We start from the raw sequence: 16,932 nt of genomic DNA, 5'->3' as shown, positions 1-16,932 counted from the left end.
GGTCATTGGGGTTACATGTGTTTATATGGTCCAGGTGTGGAAAGTATAGAATATAAGTTTCTTTTTTATTTTAAGCCCATAATTTTGTATGTCAGCTATTAACCATTTATTAATTTCTCTCTGAACTGTCTTATTTTTATTGTGAAATTTGACTTTTGTTTGGCTTGGTTTGTTCTAGCCATATAGAATAAGTATATGGCTTGTCTCTTACCTCTGATTTTTAAAACTTATGTGTAATACGTTATGTTAAAGTAGTCTGTAAGTGCTAGGGTATATCACTAGATGTCTGTGAGCCTGTATATTTTTAAAAAGAATTCTGCTTTTGTTCAGACCACAGGTTTGTCATGAATGTTAGATGTGATTATAGATTTGAATTCTTTGCAAATTGCAGTGTTATATAAATGTAATATATAAATTTAAGTTCATGTGTATAGAGATTTTCATGGTTTATATATATTTTTATAGTATATTGTAAGTAGAAACTATAAGATTATTTTTAATTATATTAATAATAGTTTCTACTTATGAAACTACATTATTGTAACTATTAATGTAATTAATTATTAATATAATTAACTATAGGTTTTATCATTGCGAAAATAAGAATTTATATTCCTTTAACTATTAGATTTTCTTTTATACAAATTCAAGTGCTTTTTAAAATATGCATGCTAACAGTGTCATGATGTATGAAATGAAATGAACACAACTCATAGTTTTTAGTTTCCTTAAGTATTGTCACTGTTTACTGGTTGTAATATTGACCCCACTTTATGTTCCTTAGGTTACTGGCGTTGGCTACAATCCATTTGGGGAAGTGATTGTTGATGGTGATGTTGTTCATGGATTCTATAACCCAGCTGTTAGTAGAATTGTTGAGGTAAATACTTTATTCTCTAAGAAGGTGACATTCTTCATAATGACTTAGGACACAGTGATGGGTTCATGGTTTATGTGTATTTCTCTTAGGCGGGCTGTGTGTGCAATGATGCTGTAATTAGGAACAACACTCTAATGGGGAAGCCAACAGAAGGAGCCTTAATTGCTCTTGCAATGAAGGTATGTGCTAGTCTCTCTTCTTTGACATATAAAACATCACCCTTACAAGAGGATGTGAGGCCATGAATTTCAGTATTACTAGTTTTAGGTATAGAGAGAAGAAGACACACTATTTTGTTTTTACTGCCTTTTGAGAACCAATTTTAGTCTTCTTGGAAATACAGAGCAAAGAGCTTTTCAGTATAACTTTATCCCTTATATGCAAGATGCAAATTAATGACCAGTGATGGATTTCTTCTTATGAAAAAATGTTTCTGTCTTCCATAATATTTAGAGTTCTGTGTGAAAAGCTTTATAAATACTAACTTTCAAACTTTCAAAGTAAAAGACAACATTCTTTAGAATTTCTATGTGAAGATATTAAGAACATTATGAGAAATCAGCTTTTCTTTTTCCAGTCTTCCCTTTCCCTCCATGATCAATTTCTTAAAATGAGTCTAGAGTTAGAATTTGCGTTGGGGAGATGGAATACTGTTCTCAGTGATTTTTTCATCTATTTCAATTGATCTCTTCTCCCTAAGTCCTACATTTGTTTAAACAAGAAACCTGAAGTCCAATCTGTTACTCCCAAACAAAAATAAAATTTGTACTTTTAAGAGCAGTTTTAGAAAATTTTGAGACTTGTGTGAAACAGGATGTACCTCTAAATGAGGTCGCTTGAATTGAAATCCAGTATAGAAATGTAGATTATTATAACATTTAATTTAAGAAAATAAAATTAATATTTTTAGAATGTATATGTTTCCTTAACAGAGAATAACATTTATCATTTGTTCTCCTTGTAACTAAAATAGCATAATATAGCTTTTTAAAAGATATTCAAAAGTTGAATCTGTTAATAAGTATTTACTGTGTTACATTAAGCTTTATCTCTTTGAGAGATAAAGAATGTGAAATCACTTCCTTATGGGTGGGGACCTCACATTTTAGGTAGGAAGTTAACACTGATGTGCTTAGAAAAAATAAAAGGCAGACCAGGATAGTAGACAATTAAGTCCTAAACATTGAGCCACGTATAAGAACAGTGCAATTCATTGGAACCTGGGCTTTGAAGGATAGGAAGGGTTCGGATTTAGTAAGTAAGCCAGGGAAAGGGTGAATAAAAGCATAGAAGATGAGAGAAGCATAAAATGGATTATGGCTTTTGAATTGGTTAACTGGATGAAATGAAAGGAGTTTGAGTAACCTAGAAGATTATTAAATAGGGTGTATGGTGGGTTTTCTGGAGCACCTTTGAAAGCCAGGAAGAAGAGTCTCAACATGTTTCAGTAGACAACAGAAAGTTAACAAGAAGTGATAAACTTGGTTTTTGAGTAGTTTAAAAATTTTCTTGAATATTTGGAGGAAAATACAAAGGGTATTGGGAGGGAGACTAGCTATATGATATTGGTTGTAGTCAGAATATCAGGTGGTAGGGTGTGAGGGAATGGGATTGTATAGCAACAGGCAAGATTCAGTTGAATCCCTAAGGAGTGAAGAATTGAATCTGAAATTTCTATTGATTATAAAAGTAAATGCTCAGTGGCTGGGTACCTTTATTTATCTGTATGCTGCTTCCTTACAGAATTTGAGTCAGTAGATTTTAATACCGTCATTGTTGAAGCTTTGGTTTACATGCTGTCCAGGTAGCATGCCTGAGGGTATATCAACACAGCTAGGCCTTCATGTTGGACATGTATGTTACTGTTCAGAGAAAAATGGTATATATAGATGGAGCACTGTTATTCTATCACCATTATTTGAAAAATAATCTAGGTATCTCTAGCCAGCCTAACTACAAGTTCTAACCCTTGTTCTTTGTTAAAGGAAAAAATAGTCACGTGTTGGTGAGAGTTAACTTTCTTTTTGTGCCATATAGATGGGTCTTGATGGACTTCAACAGGACTATATCAGAAAAGCTGAATATCCTTTTAGCTCTGAGCAAAAGTGGATGGCTGTTAAATGTGTACACCGAACACAACAGGTATCCTTTCATTTAAAGAATACTTGTTATATGTTGTTTATCATAGATGACTATTTTTCATGTACTGTTCACCTTTAGAATTCAGCACAAGAAAGATGTGTTGCTTTAAAGTATGTGTAATTCAAAGTATATTTATCCCTTGTTGTTCTCATTTTCTCCGCATTTATGCATAGTTATATTCAATTTTGCTGTGTGAGCAAACAACTTAAATGAGTTGGAGCCTGGTGTCAGTCTCCTAGAGCTTGTGACATCAAATTCTTTCAACATTTTTGTTCATGAAGACAGACTATTCTAGGTCTCTGCAGACCACTCAGTGTCTATCCATACTCTTTCACCGAAGGAATGTCTTAACTTCAGAACAAATAAAACCACTTTGTTTTGTGAAAAAGTGGTTACCAGATGTGTATAATTCATGTTAATTGATCCAGGTTACAAACTGGCAAAATGAAATGCACTGATTTTCAAGCTACTACTTTATTCCTGGGTGCTTTAGAAATTTTTACACAGTTAATATAATAAGAGTTCTTAGTTATATATGCGGTACAGTTATATCACTCATAATTTCTGTTTACCGGCTTGATGCTTAAACTTACTTCTCCTTTAAAAATACATATTCATTATTTTTATATTTTCTTTATTAGGAATTAATAATTGGTTATGTGTTTACACCTGTGAGCAAACATTTTGAAACCAGTTACATCTTTGTAGATAGGAATGAATGAGAGAATTCCCTCTCACCCATAATAAGTAGGAAATGTCTTAGTTTTGAAAGAAAGCAAGTTGGCTGATTTTGAATTTGTAAATAGAGGTGTGCCAGGTTCCCTGTTCATGAGAGGGAAAAAGATTTATGTCTAATTTTCCTATGAACTTTTATAAACTCCTGGGAAGTGAGACTGTGGGAAAGAAAACTGTAAAAATAAAATGCATGATATTTTAAACTTTGTAACATAAAACTTTCAAAAATTGCATTTGGTAATTTTTAGCTGATGTCCCTTGACGGTATAGTTATATAGCAAGAATATATATATGAGTTCATTTGGAAGGTCTCTTTCTTTACATTTGATATACTATCACACAGTACTTCAAGGTAATGTGGCTCATGCAAAGTTTAATGATTTGACTTCAGTTTTGAATCTAACCTCATTAAAGTTGTACATTGGAAGTTGTACATTGAATCTTCTCAGTTGTGGAAGTGGGGGATAGGGAGTGGCAGGATATAAATTTGGAAAGAATTTGTATGATTAGTTTTCCCATATGCTAACCTAAAGAATTTCTCTTAAAAAAGAAAACCAACCAATGGAACTAACAAAACCCAAACCTACTGACTTGACTCAAGATCTAGAAGAGGTCAACATGGCACAGATATGGCAGAGTTACCAATTTAAAAAGAACCTCAGTGGCTCAAATAGTTTATATTTAGAGGACTTTGATTTGAACAGACAATACACATTTTTTTCTACTGTCTCCCTGGAACCTGCCAAAACAACAACCAATAAATAAAAGAAATAAACTAAAAACGAAAAGTGTGAGAAAGACTCAGGGGGACCAGGTATCTTTGAAGGTGAAGACTAAGGTGTGAGGCAGAAAACAGGAGATCAGATTAAAATTTTGGGTAATGAACCAATAGAACTGCCCCAAGTACCTTTGCTCTTTCTTGAGGTTATACCCTATAGAATATCAGAAATCTCATTTTGGACACAAGACTGGAAGGCAAAATTAAGTTGGCTTACAACTGTGAAAAAACAGTGATTAAGGGCAAACCTTTAGGTCCTAACTCCACTTTCTTAGAATGCCTACAGGCAGGTATCTCCCTACCTTCATTCTAAGTCAGAAGACTGAAAAGTTTTAGAGAGGCCCCAGAGGACTTCCAACAGTACAGTACAGTACAGTACAGAGTATTCCTAATTAAGCTCTTTGTTCATTAGTAGCGTTTACCTACTCTTGGGCTTCATCTCATCAACCTACAGCCACATGTTGATATGCTGTGCCATTCAATGCCCATGGAGCTTCTATAACTTTAATTGCTTCAGTCTTGAATGTAAATGGACAATTAGTGATTGTTAGATATATGGCCAAAGTTTTCTATGAAAGACACAGAACAAACCTACAGAGGAAAGGGTCTCAGAGAAACAAAGATAATGCTGGATGCTGAAGGAAAATTTCCAAAGACCATAAAAAATGACAACAAAATAAATAGAACGTGTTTTCAAATAAAGTCAGGGAATCCATCAGAAAGTTGAACAAAATGTCTAAGATGTGGATAGTGAACAATACAAAAGATAAAGTACAAAAATCAGAAAATAAATATAGGAGATCCAACATACACCTAATAGTGGTAACAGGAAGAGAGAACAAAATGGGAAGATTTTATCAACACCAGAAAATTTTCCAGAGGTAGGACTTCAGCTTATAGAGTAAAATTGCCCATCAGCTGCTCAGCATGAGTAGGGTGAAGGAGAAGATAGTTAAGGGTACTAGTACTTGGATGCTACCAGGTACAGGAAATTACTTTGTATGCTTGACCAGGTTAAGACAACGGCTTATTCCAGGACCCAACATGTAGTGGGAAGCAGAAGGGGGTACTGGTTTATGTCAGAATGAACACCCATTATGACCAGTCAGTTTCAGATTTGCAGGAAGCAGTCTCTCTCTTCTGGCCTGGGTTCATCTTGGGTCAGGCAGCAGTCACATCTTGGAACAGTCTCTCCTCAGGGATAGATGCAAGGGTCATAATCAAGAAATTTGAGGATACTTAGGGAGAGTTCTAAAAGTTTCCAGAGGTTTTAGGGTGGGGGTGGGGCAAGTGGGAGATCATATACAAGGGGTTAGGAATTAAAGTAGCTCCTTTGGACTTTCCAAATGGAATACTTGACACTGCAGGCTGGAAGACACTAGAGGAAAGCCTTCAAATTGAAAAGAATTTATTCCTAGCTGAACTTAGAAATGTGAGAATGGAATTAAAATGTTTTCAGATATTCCAAGTCTCAAAATGTAAATCCCACACATCTTTTCTTAGAAAGATACTGGTGGATATGTTATTCCAAGATAAGATAATAATCCAAGGAAAAGGAAGACATAGCATACAGTGAATTCTAACCAGGAAAGCCATGAAAAGAATTCCCAGAGTAGAGGCGAAGGGAAGTTCCTAGATACCAGTGATGCTGCAGGCCTAGAAATCCGCCAACTCAAATTAGAAAAGGAAATGAGAACAAACTTCAAGGAAGGTGGTCTTCAGTAATGATTTGGGAATAATAACTTACCTTCTTATTTGATCATGTGAAAAATATCGTTGAGAAAGCTTTTATATTATGTGAAAGAATTCCAGAATAATTAGTAATAGGTGTAAAGAAAACTAAGCAAATAAAAGAGGCAGTTACTAACTTTATAAAAGATAAAGCTTCAACAGGAAAATGTATTTGATTTATGTAGGCCATGGAAACAGCATCACATCTTCCTGCTACCTCCCTATCCCCTAATATCTGCTCACTAGTTATTTGGGGCCCCAGGCAGATGGAAGCTTGGAATCTCCGTCTCAGTGTGAATACACGCTGTCATAACAGGAGCAGAGGAAGAGCACATTATGCACTGGTTCCTAAATTTCCATTTGGAAGTGATACAAGTACTGCTCATATTTATTTGGCCAAAGCAAGTTATACCTGACTTCAAAGTGGGAGTGAGGGGCAGGGAAATACATTCCTATGTGCCTGCAGGGCGAACTGGGATGTGTGTGAACTGTTCTAGTGACTTTGACTTCACTCAACAGTGAAGAGTCATAAAGTAAACAGAATACTGACAAATTTTGCTTTAACTATATTACAGCAATGGGGAGAGGAGGACTAGGTAGTGGGGGTAACCAAACTATCACCTGTCGTAATAGACAATGTATAAAATTGTTAAGCCAAAAAGTAGCAGTACAAACATATTTAAAAACATGGAGATGAATATTAAGGAGAAAGCATCTAAAGAGTTAAAATAAGTTTGCCTCTTTGGAGCAGGACTAGAGATGAGATGATTTGGGCAGGGCACTGCAGTTTTTCATTGCAAGCTTTTGTATATTACTTTACCATGATAAAAAATAGAAGCAAAAGTCTGATAATACCCATAATATAAGGTGGTTATGAGAATTAAATGGGATCACATGTATACACATAATAGCAGCCAACAGAAAGCCCGAACAATTTGCTTATGGCCTGATGTTAGCTCTCTTTCCTTGTCCTGTTGTGAGTCTCTCTCCAAATCTCAGAGTGCCTAATCCAGTGTTTAGTGTAGCACTGCCTTCAGTATGTGGGGGTGAGGGTGAGGAAGTAGACACCATTTTCTTTATAGGATGCAGAAGGATCCCACATGAACTTTTAATCTTCAGAGTTCAAGTGCCACTCTTGAACTAAAGTCTTAGACTTGAGTAACTCGCTGGGGATTATGAGAAATGAATGCCACTTGTTTTTGGACTTTAATGGCAGGTATGTACAAGTTGAAATTAGTTTAAATTTTTTTGCTGTGTTTTTTCTTCTTAGGACAGACCAGAGATTTGTTTTATGAAGGGTGCTTATGAACAGGTGATTAAGTATTGTACTACGTACCACAGCAAAGGGCAGACCTTGACACTTACACAGCAGCAGAGAGATCTGTACCAACAAGAGAAGGCACGAATGGGCTCAGCAGGGCTCAGAGGTAAGGTGCATAGTCATCTAAGGTGGAAACGTAATGCCTTCTGTTAATTGCAGATGAATTCATGCTTCCTATCTGAGCTCTCCAACTCTATTCTAGGCTTTGTTAAACTGTGCCATTTCTGAAGTATTAAGTTTTAGTTGGCTAATTGGCCCCCAAAACATGGAAAATGAGGAATGTAGCAATGTATGAAATCTCTAGTTCTTAAAGACCTGCAGTGGTCTTTGAGTAAGTATAGTAATTTTATTTTAGACAAGTTTATCTTGTGAGAAGGGAGATGGATGGAGGTAAAGTGATGTTATTCTTTATTTTATTGCTTTGTCTTATTTGTTAATAGATCTAAAATAACTATCCTAAATATTGAAGCCTTAGTCTCTAATTTGTCCTTTAAACTGAGGTGATTCCTTACTTGCTCCTCATCTGCTGACTTCTTTCCTTTGTATTCATTTACCAGAGAGGTAAAGAAGTACCCAGATTCTGCTTGTGTATATGCTGCTGACTAAATGTGATGAGGTGAGAGGGTCTGCTCTGCACACACACATTGGGCTACTTCTCCTGGAATCATTGTAGGATTGAAAGGGCAGGGAATGGGGCCATACCTGGTTTTTACCTTCTGGATAGTCATCTAGCTTTTGGGTAATATATGTACTTATGTAGTCTCTCTCAAGGAAATTGGAAGAGTTGGCTTCCTTTATTTTTACAAAATGGAAGTCAAGCACTGCAATTCCTGGAAGTAGGAAACAAATTATATAAAAAATCATCTTCTTACTCATGGTTCACTTAAGTGAGGGCTTTTTGTAGGTATAAAACATTTATAGATTTACAGGACTTTCTCATTTACAGGTTTAGAGAGCAGAGTTTTGTTATTCTTTTAGCAAATTTGTTAGCATCTTACAGCAATAGGGTTTCAAAGTTGGCTTAGATTTAGAAACACTGAAGAAGTCTTAAAGGTCTGGTATGTGCTTCTTGTTTTCTTTAATTTTTGTAGAAGTTTCACATATTTTGAATTTGAATTCTGACTTTATCTGGAGCACTGTGGAGGTTTGTGTGTGTGTGATTCGGTGTTATAACATTGTTAAATAGAGCGGAGTTGGTAGAGGAGAAAATCTTTGTTTCCTAAGAGCTTTCGAAAACATTGTGGTCATTTGTCTCTTACTTCCTGTCTTTTCTTCTTACTCTGATTGTGTACCCTTTTCCTCCTCCCCCTGAAATTACCATAATGAAGAACAAAAAGATTTTAAATATAACTTGATACATACTGATGTTGCATCTTAAAAAACTTAAGTTTCTTAAAATATATATGGTTCTTAATTTTGAAATTAGAATGTTTGTTTTTATGTTTTAGTTAGGGACCTTCCACATGAAAAGGTCTACCTACTTTTATCTCAGACAGTAGCAGTAGATCTTCATTTGTTCTAAAGAAGCAAACAGATAAAGACAAGAGACCAACTGCTGGGCTAATACCACCCCTCTGTTGAGAGTGCCAAGATCTGATCTCCCTTTCTTAGGATTTGCTGACACAAATTGATACTGTCGTGTTCTGTTGATATCTCCTTCCATTCTAATACCAGGGATTGTCAAGTGGCCCATTCCCTTGCAGGCTGAAAGCCTTTGAGGCCTACATCTACATAAATAGGTATATGACTCTTACACTGGAAAAATAGAAGTTTTTTGACTCTAACTGTGGTTTTCCAAATTTATCTAATCCTCCATACCTTCTGCTTGTATAAGAATGGGTGCTTCCTGTGATCTTGCTGGGGCTTTTCAGTTTCTTCATTAGAAACATACATGTATGTTTCTTGTGTAAGTTCTTTAGTCTAATAATATCCCTGATGGAAATACATCCCTTTGGCTCATAAGATAGTTATGAGAGGTTCCAGAGAATAAGCTAAACGATATTTGAAAATGAACAATAGTTTATGCTCTATATTTAGTGCCCAGGGATGACAGGAAGCTGACTATAAATAATGCTAGGGTGGTGCTATTTACATACTTTTAGAGAACAAAAGTTACAAATAAGAAATACCTGTTAATGTTATGTAAAGAGTGAAAGAATCCAAACTGTTGTTCGTGTTAGTGGTTTTACTGTCACTTTACAATTAATTTTACCTCCTAGGGTTTATCATGTGTGAAATTGTTATATGTTGTTTATAATTAATTAATATAGCCTCTTCAAGCTATTGCATTGTTCTTTAGACCTATGAAGTGGAAAGATGAAGAGAACATTAGTAGATGCCACCTTCAAAAGTGTCTGTTTAAAATTGACTGTAAAGCTAAACAAACCCATAGTTTCTTTAGATAATTAATTGTATTTTCTAAAGAGCCAAAAGTTTATGTTGAAAGATGCATGTGGTTACTATGTGAAAATAATCTTTATTTGCTCCTTACTTGCCTTTCCTTCCTAACAGTTTTTTAGTCTTATTCTTTTTCATTTTTAATAGCTTAAAACAGTCCCATATCTGGAACCTTTAAACTGTAATATCTTAACATGCAATATTTTGGTTTTTAAGGATTATGTAATAACTACAATGACATTATAGTCTTAAGTGATTTATTTGCTAAGTGTTACTCTCTTAAGCGTTTGTCAAGTAATTCTAATATTTTTGTGACTTATATTTTCTTTTTTGGGTTTTATTATTATTTCCTAAGTTCTTGCTTTGGCTTCTGGTCCTGAACTGGGACAGCTGACATTTCTTGGCCTGGTGGGAATCATTGATCCTCCTAGAACTGGTGTGAAAGAAGCTGTTACAACACTCATTGCCTCAGGAGTATCAATAAAAATGATTACTGGAGACTCACAGGAGACTGCAGTTGCAATCGGTATAACTAGACTGCTTCCTTTTGTTTTCGCTTTTTTAAATTAGCGTACAGTTTTGTGAACCATTAGACATAAAACGTGTTTATCTAATATTGAGATTATACAATTAAAATGACTCTTGTTTGCTCATACTCTGTAAACTTGAGGGCCAAAATTTAGTTTAAAAAGTAATATTATTAAAAGTATATAACTAAATTATTATGAAATCATGTGTGTATATTATTCACAAAAGGACAGTTTCAACCTCATATTCTGCTGCGCTGATGGATAAAAGCACTACATCATGAATCTGAAAGGAAATCGGAAATTTAGTTTTTCCTTTCAACTTGAGTATTATTTTCAAAGCAGACGTGTGTACCAAATTTGACAGAAAATAGTTTGTGTCTGTGTTTCTGTTGTCTCAGCAGACAACATACACACACACACACACACACACGCTTGTGTCATTTGAATGTCCTTTACAATTACCTTAAGAAGTAAAAGGGGAGAAAATGGACATGAAAGTTAATCTCCCAGATCCTGTAAATCATGATTCATATTGATAAATTTAGGCAGTTTGCTAAAGTCCAATACTAATTTTATTAATATGGAGAGGGTCAGGAGTTTCATACTTTATGTTATCTAAGAAGAATATGTCACTAGAAATGGAACATTGTTGGGAAGATTATACCTAGAAAAACTTTTCAACATTTATTTTCATTTACATACAACTACATTATTACCACATATCCACCACCATTTTGTTTGATTTTAGATATTTAAACTGTACTCTGATCTTTATTAAAATTGAGCTGTTGAGCAAAACCTGATTGACCTTGTTTCAGTTCTTAGGTTTGATGGGTTAAATTGTGAAAACTCTTTTTTCTTAAATTTAAACAAAAATAAGAGTCAAACAGAAAACTCCACTTTACTAATTCAGATAGGTTTGTCTTACCAGTAGTTTTTCTTATAATCTCTTGATATAAATGCATTTTAGACTTAAAAGAGAGTAGATAACAAATTATATTAACTGAGCATTATGTTGCTAGCCTATCAGACAAAACCAATTTGATTAATTATGTTTTTCTGCCATTTCACTTTAGCTAGCCGTCTAGGATTGTATTCCAAAACTTCCCAGTCCGTCTCAGGAGAAGAAATAGATGCGATGGATGTCCAGCAGCTTTCACAAATCCTACCAAAGGTAGGCCTAAACTAGAGCCTATTAGACTCACAGACTTTACTCTAAGAGTTACCTTTTCTACTATCTTAATGAAACTGTTTGAGAACAATTGGGACATGATCAACAAAATAGTTGTTCCAAATCATGGAATAAAATCTTATCATTAAAATCGGCCTTATCATTGAGAGTGTTTGTGATGTAATCATTATGACTATCATTGCAAATTTATTAACTTTAGCAAGAATCGAGTTTCCCCTGAGGAAGAAGGTGCTATATAAATTAACGGTGGTTGTATTGTATTTATAAAATACAGAGTGGAGAGAGAGACCATTACTTTATATTTCTTACTCTTTTGTTCTATTTTAATTGTAGCATGGATATGTAATACTTTTTTAAAACATTGAGATATCATTTACATACACTAAAATTCATCTTTTTTAATGTATTGGTCTAAGTTTCCACGTGTGATCTTGTAACCATCTCCAAATTCAAGATATAGAACAGTTCTTTCATATCCCCAAATTCTCTTGCACCTTTTTGTAATCAGCTCTTCCCTCTACTTTCAGTACTTGGCAACCACTGATTTGTTTTCTGTCTCTGTAGTTCTCCCCTTTTTAGAATGCTCTAAAAATAGAATTGTGTATTATGAGGCCTTTGGATCTGTTTCTTTCACTTAGTGTAATGCATTTGAGATTTATCTATGTTGTATGTATGTGTGTATTAGTTTTTTTTTTAATAGTATTCCACTATAGGGAGTATGTTACCTATTCACCAGTTTAAAGACATATGAATTATTTACGGTTTTTGCCAATTATGAATAAAGCAATTATAAACATTTGTGTGTAGGTTTTTGCATGAAAATAAATTTTTATTTCTCTTAGGTATCTCTTGTTCCACAACACAGTAACTCTTTAGTGCCAAGTTCTCTGGTGTGAGATTAACTTATTTTATCATCTTGGGATGGTTTATGGGGGCTTAACAAAGCTTGATTTGTGGGTACACAGATCCCACAAGAAGGGCCCCATAAAAGGTAGGGAATATTTTTGTATCCAAGCACTTGACAGTTCATATTTCTTCATTGTTACTTGTCTATTTATGCACATATATTTGTATGTCTTTTAAATAAACATATAAATAAATTAACATATTTGTATGTCTTTTAAAGTAAGTGCTTATCATCTGGCATTTATTTTATTATATATTAGCTATCCATTGATAGTAATAAAATATGCCACTGTCGTCTTAAATTTGACACTCATAATTGCAAGTTACATTAGAACACTGAACTTTCTTAAATTATTTCCACATCTTAACTTAAAGCTTGTCTTTGTATAATACTTTTTTTCTGATTAGAAAATTCATTAGTAGCATATGTTCTTTGTCACAAAACTGGAAAACCTAGAAAAGTAATAGCTACAATGCAAGCTGCCTGTAATACAATGCAGATACTCAGAACTTATGTACCCATAGAGCATCTAAGATAATAAGTTAATCCGTGCTTTTTAAAAAAACGTATTTAACAAAAATTGTGTCATTTAAATGTGTTAAACAAAGCCTGGTTGGTACTTTATCGTGTTATAAATCTGAACATTTATTTAACATAACTACAACATTGCTGAAATCATTAGATATAATTATAAAACATGTATTTAATGGCTGCACAATATTTTGCTTGGGTATACTGTGTGCGTATAAACACACAGCAAATATATGGTTATATAACCATTTTCCTGTTGAAATTTGAGCTTCTATTTATTTTTTGTTATTGTAAATAATGCTTTAAGGATAACCGTAGCAACCATTTACCATGTGCCAGGCAGTACATGTTACATACATTATCTATTTACTCCTGATAGCCACCTTGTAAAAGATAAGCAACCCCATTTTTACAGATGAGGAAATTGAGGCCCAGAGAACTTGGGAGGCTTAACTGTGACAGAGCTGGTGAGTGATGGCTTTGGAATTGGGACTGGAGCCCAGGTCTTTGTGAATCCAGAGTTCATCATCTATTGCTTACTGATTCATTGAACATTATTGTCCATAAGACTTTGTGCCTAACTCTGATTATTTTTGTAGAATTAATGCCTACATGTGAGATGATTGGACCAGTGGTCAGCATATCTGTAAAGCTTTTAACACATACTGATGAATTGTCCTCTGAAAAGGTTTCAGTGACTATTTCCACAAACTACACTTCATATGGTAGCATGAAGTTCTTAGACCTTGAGTCTCACTTGTGATTAGGTTTTAGATGTAGTTACTGGTAGAAATGCACTGTTTCGTTCATCCACGTTTTCTCTCTCTTTTTCAAGCTGTAGATACTCATGAATTCTGTTTTCAGAACATATGGGAGCAATTTAGGTGTTTGCTTTGTTTTAGGTTTAGTGGAGAAGGTGTTTTCATATTTGAATGGAACTATTTTTTTGTCCTGTCCTGGTGGTTTCTTTCTGACATTTGTTTCTGAAAGAATAAATCTTGTATTAGGTTCCCTGGGAGTATTGGGACAGAATGTACATTAGTAAACATATGTGAAATCCGCAGTTAGTTTAACATTTTCCCATTAGATTTTGTTCAACCTTTTCTTCCAAAACTTTTTCTTCCAAACCTTTTCTTGGAGATGCTAACAAGTAGTGAAATTGACAGATTTGAAATTTTATTTGCTTTCTTTTTATTTGCTATCTGGCTTTCTGATAAAAATGCTAATGATCTGAAAACCAAAACTGAAGGTAGTTAGAGAAGGAAGAAGCAAATTACAAATTACCTTGTAAGTCTGGACAAATTACATCATTAGTCTTTTCCAAATAGGAGTTTTTGTGCATTAATTATGGCAGATACCCTGATGTTATTCCAGAGAGACTAAAATAATATAAAACCCAAGCTTTCTGAGAAACTCATTGACTTGCTTAAAGTCATCCTACTCTGAATAGGAATTTTATAAATTTACCAGGGCTTCCTTCCAGGTATTTCATGTCTTTTGAATACCTAAATCTTTTTTCCAAATATTATTAATGAATTTTTTTTTTTTTTTAGTACTTTGAGCTTAACTGGATTCCCTGCCCACCCTGGTGTCTCTACCCCCTACCCCCACTTTGTCTTTTTCCCACTTTATCTTGTGTTCATTTAACTCCCTGATAGCCAACATGTGTCTTGGTCTCATGCTTTTACATCAGATCAGTTTGAGTAGCTTTTTTTTTTTTTAGTGTTAAAACTTTCCTTCTAATTTGCCAGCTCACTGAGGTTTTCTCACATATACTGAATCATATTAAGTCTGTTTCTTATTAAAATGCTTTACAACTTTCCTCTTTCCATAATTTAATCACACATTTCAAATTTCTTAACATTGCTCTGTCCTTTTGACCAGGAGCCAATTAAAAAGTAGTATTGAAATTGATTTTTGCTTAATTATTTAGAGTCCCTTTTGGAGTTCTTATTTTTTATGATTTCTTCCAGTGTGTCCTAAATTTCCCATCGATACGAGTGGACATTCTCTTTTGCTTATTGTTTTTTTATAGCAGTATTTCCATTTGTATTTCTACTGAGTTTGTTAACCAAGTCCCTGTAGTATAATCCCAATTTATGTGCTGCTTAATTTTTGGTAGGTTGTAAATATTTATTTCGGTTACCTGTATTTTCTTCAGTGCATCAAGTATCTTTTTATCTGTCTTGGAAGATTCGGGGATCTTTGGCAGGTTATTTTAATGCCAGGAACACATTTTTTTATTAGCATCTCTTTTAATATTTTTTCACTTTCTTCTTTTCATAACTTATTTCCCTAGTACTTGTCTGTTAATGTTGATCAAGAGAACTGTAAGTACTGATCACAAAATATGAAACTGAAAATAAGTACCCATAAGAAGAGAAAAATCTTCTTGCAGGTTCCTTCTGAAAATACATAGCCTTTCCCCCCCTCCTTTTAATGATTTTTACCTTTTCCTCCCATATTAATTCCCTAAGCCCTCTCCTTTTCTGACAAAGTTCTACTTCTTTCCCACTGTCCTTTAGCCATCCTGTTGTCTTCATCCTATCTTCCCCCACCCCAACTACAGTGATTTTATTATGTGCTTATCTTTAATTAGTATATTCTCTTTTCTGGGTAGAGAAAGAGACATAAAGGTGAAAAGATTATTAATAGACAAAATTCAGTTACCTTCAAGTTTAATCCCAGTTCTATGATATAGTTCAATTTTTAGTCATTTCTAGTTGTTTTTTTAAAAATATTTCTTTATGCCAGAATTTTCGGTCTGCTAAATTTCAATATATTTATTGAATTGAAAGGATTGACCAGCTCATCCTAGTGCTTTAAGGACAAATTTTACTCTATGCTGTGATATGTAACACATGCAAAACACCAAGTGAGTCTTCAGCCTTGCATTGAGATCTCCTCAGTCTAAAAGTGACTGCTGTTATTTGTGAGTTGCCATCAAAGCTTTGAAATGCTAAAATTTTACATCAAGTAATAGGTATACTGAATGCATGTCAAGTAATTTCTTAACTATACAAAACAAATATGCTTTCAGTCCAGCAGTTGGCTTGTCATCCTAACTGCCATTGTTAGTGATAACCCACAGTGGCTATAAAAGGGGATGATTTGCAGTGATTCAAATGATTTGCACCGGAACAAAGGCAAAATTTTACTCTGCGCAACCTGAGTATTTGTAATTAGCTTTTTATTTAAATATTCTTAAAAATCTGCAGCCTTTGCTCAACAGAGTTGTACTTCAGTGCTGTGTGCCACATGATTAATTTTTATAGTAATGTAGAATTTCACTTAAAAGGTAACCAGTATACTTTAAAAACAAATGTAGCTTAGTCCTTTTTAAAGACACACTAAAGAGTTTCTGAATGGGTTTTTGAACTTTTTTCCAAGGAAGAATATCCTCCAAATATGAGTTATGTGATTCATGGTACCTGGACGACCTAAGAATAATCAGTAATGCGATATTACAGTTAAACTGAGTCTTTTGCCTAAGAAAACAGTCCTCTTTTGTTTTTGACCTTTACTAAAATTGGGAGAAAAACTGAGAACATTCTTTATGATGGTACTAAGATTCATTCAGTTATTTATTTGTTCATTTGATATGCATTTATAGAGCACTGGACATACAGGGTCAAAATCTCTACCTTCATGGAACTTACAGTCTAAGTAAATATATATATGATATTATGTAAGTGCTAAAGAGCACTGAAAAAAGCAGGGAAGAGAGATATGAAAGAGTAAATTGAGGATCGAAATTTTTAGATAACATGACTAGGAAAGGCCTCACT

The 16,932-nt window shown here is 34.1% G+C and overlaps 1 protein-coding gene across 1 annotated transcript in view; it reads left to right on the top strand.

Annotated features, from left to right (window-relative positions):
* ATP2C1 (ATPase secretory pathway Ca2+ transporting 1) overlaps positions 1-16,932 on the top strand; it is a 40,162-nt gene that overhangs the window by 11,298 nt on the left and 11,932 nt on the right. The window contains exons 7-12 of the mRNA XM_025043573.1: positions 785-880; positions 970-1,059; positions 2,918-3,022; positions 7,537-7,693; positions 10,340-10,510; positions 11,591-11,688. Coding sequence (XP_024899341.1) covers positions 785-880; positions 970-1,059; positions 2,918-3,022; positions 7,537-7,693; positions 10,340-10,510; positions 11,591-11,688 — 717 coding nt within the window. The remainder of the gene's footprint in view (positions 1-784; positions 881-969; positions 1,060-2,917; positions 3,023-7,536; positions 7,694-10,339; positions 10,511-11,590; positions 11,689-16,932) is intronic.

This window comes from Pteropus alecto, unplaced genomic scaffold, assembly GCF_000325575.1.
Source record: "Pteropus alecto unplaced genomic scaffold, ASM32557v1 scaffold92, whole genome shotgun sequence".
NCBI lineage: Eukaryota > Metazoa > Chordata > Mammalia > Chiroptera > Pteropodidae > Pteropus > Pteropus alecto.
This window is presented reverse-complemented; position numbering and strand designations above follow the sequence as displayed.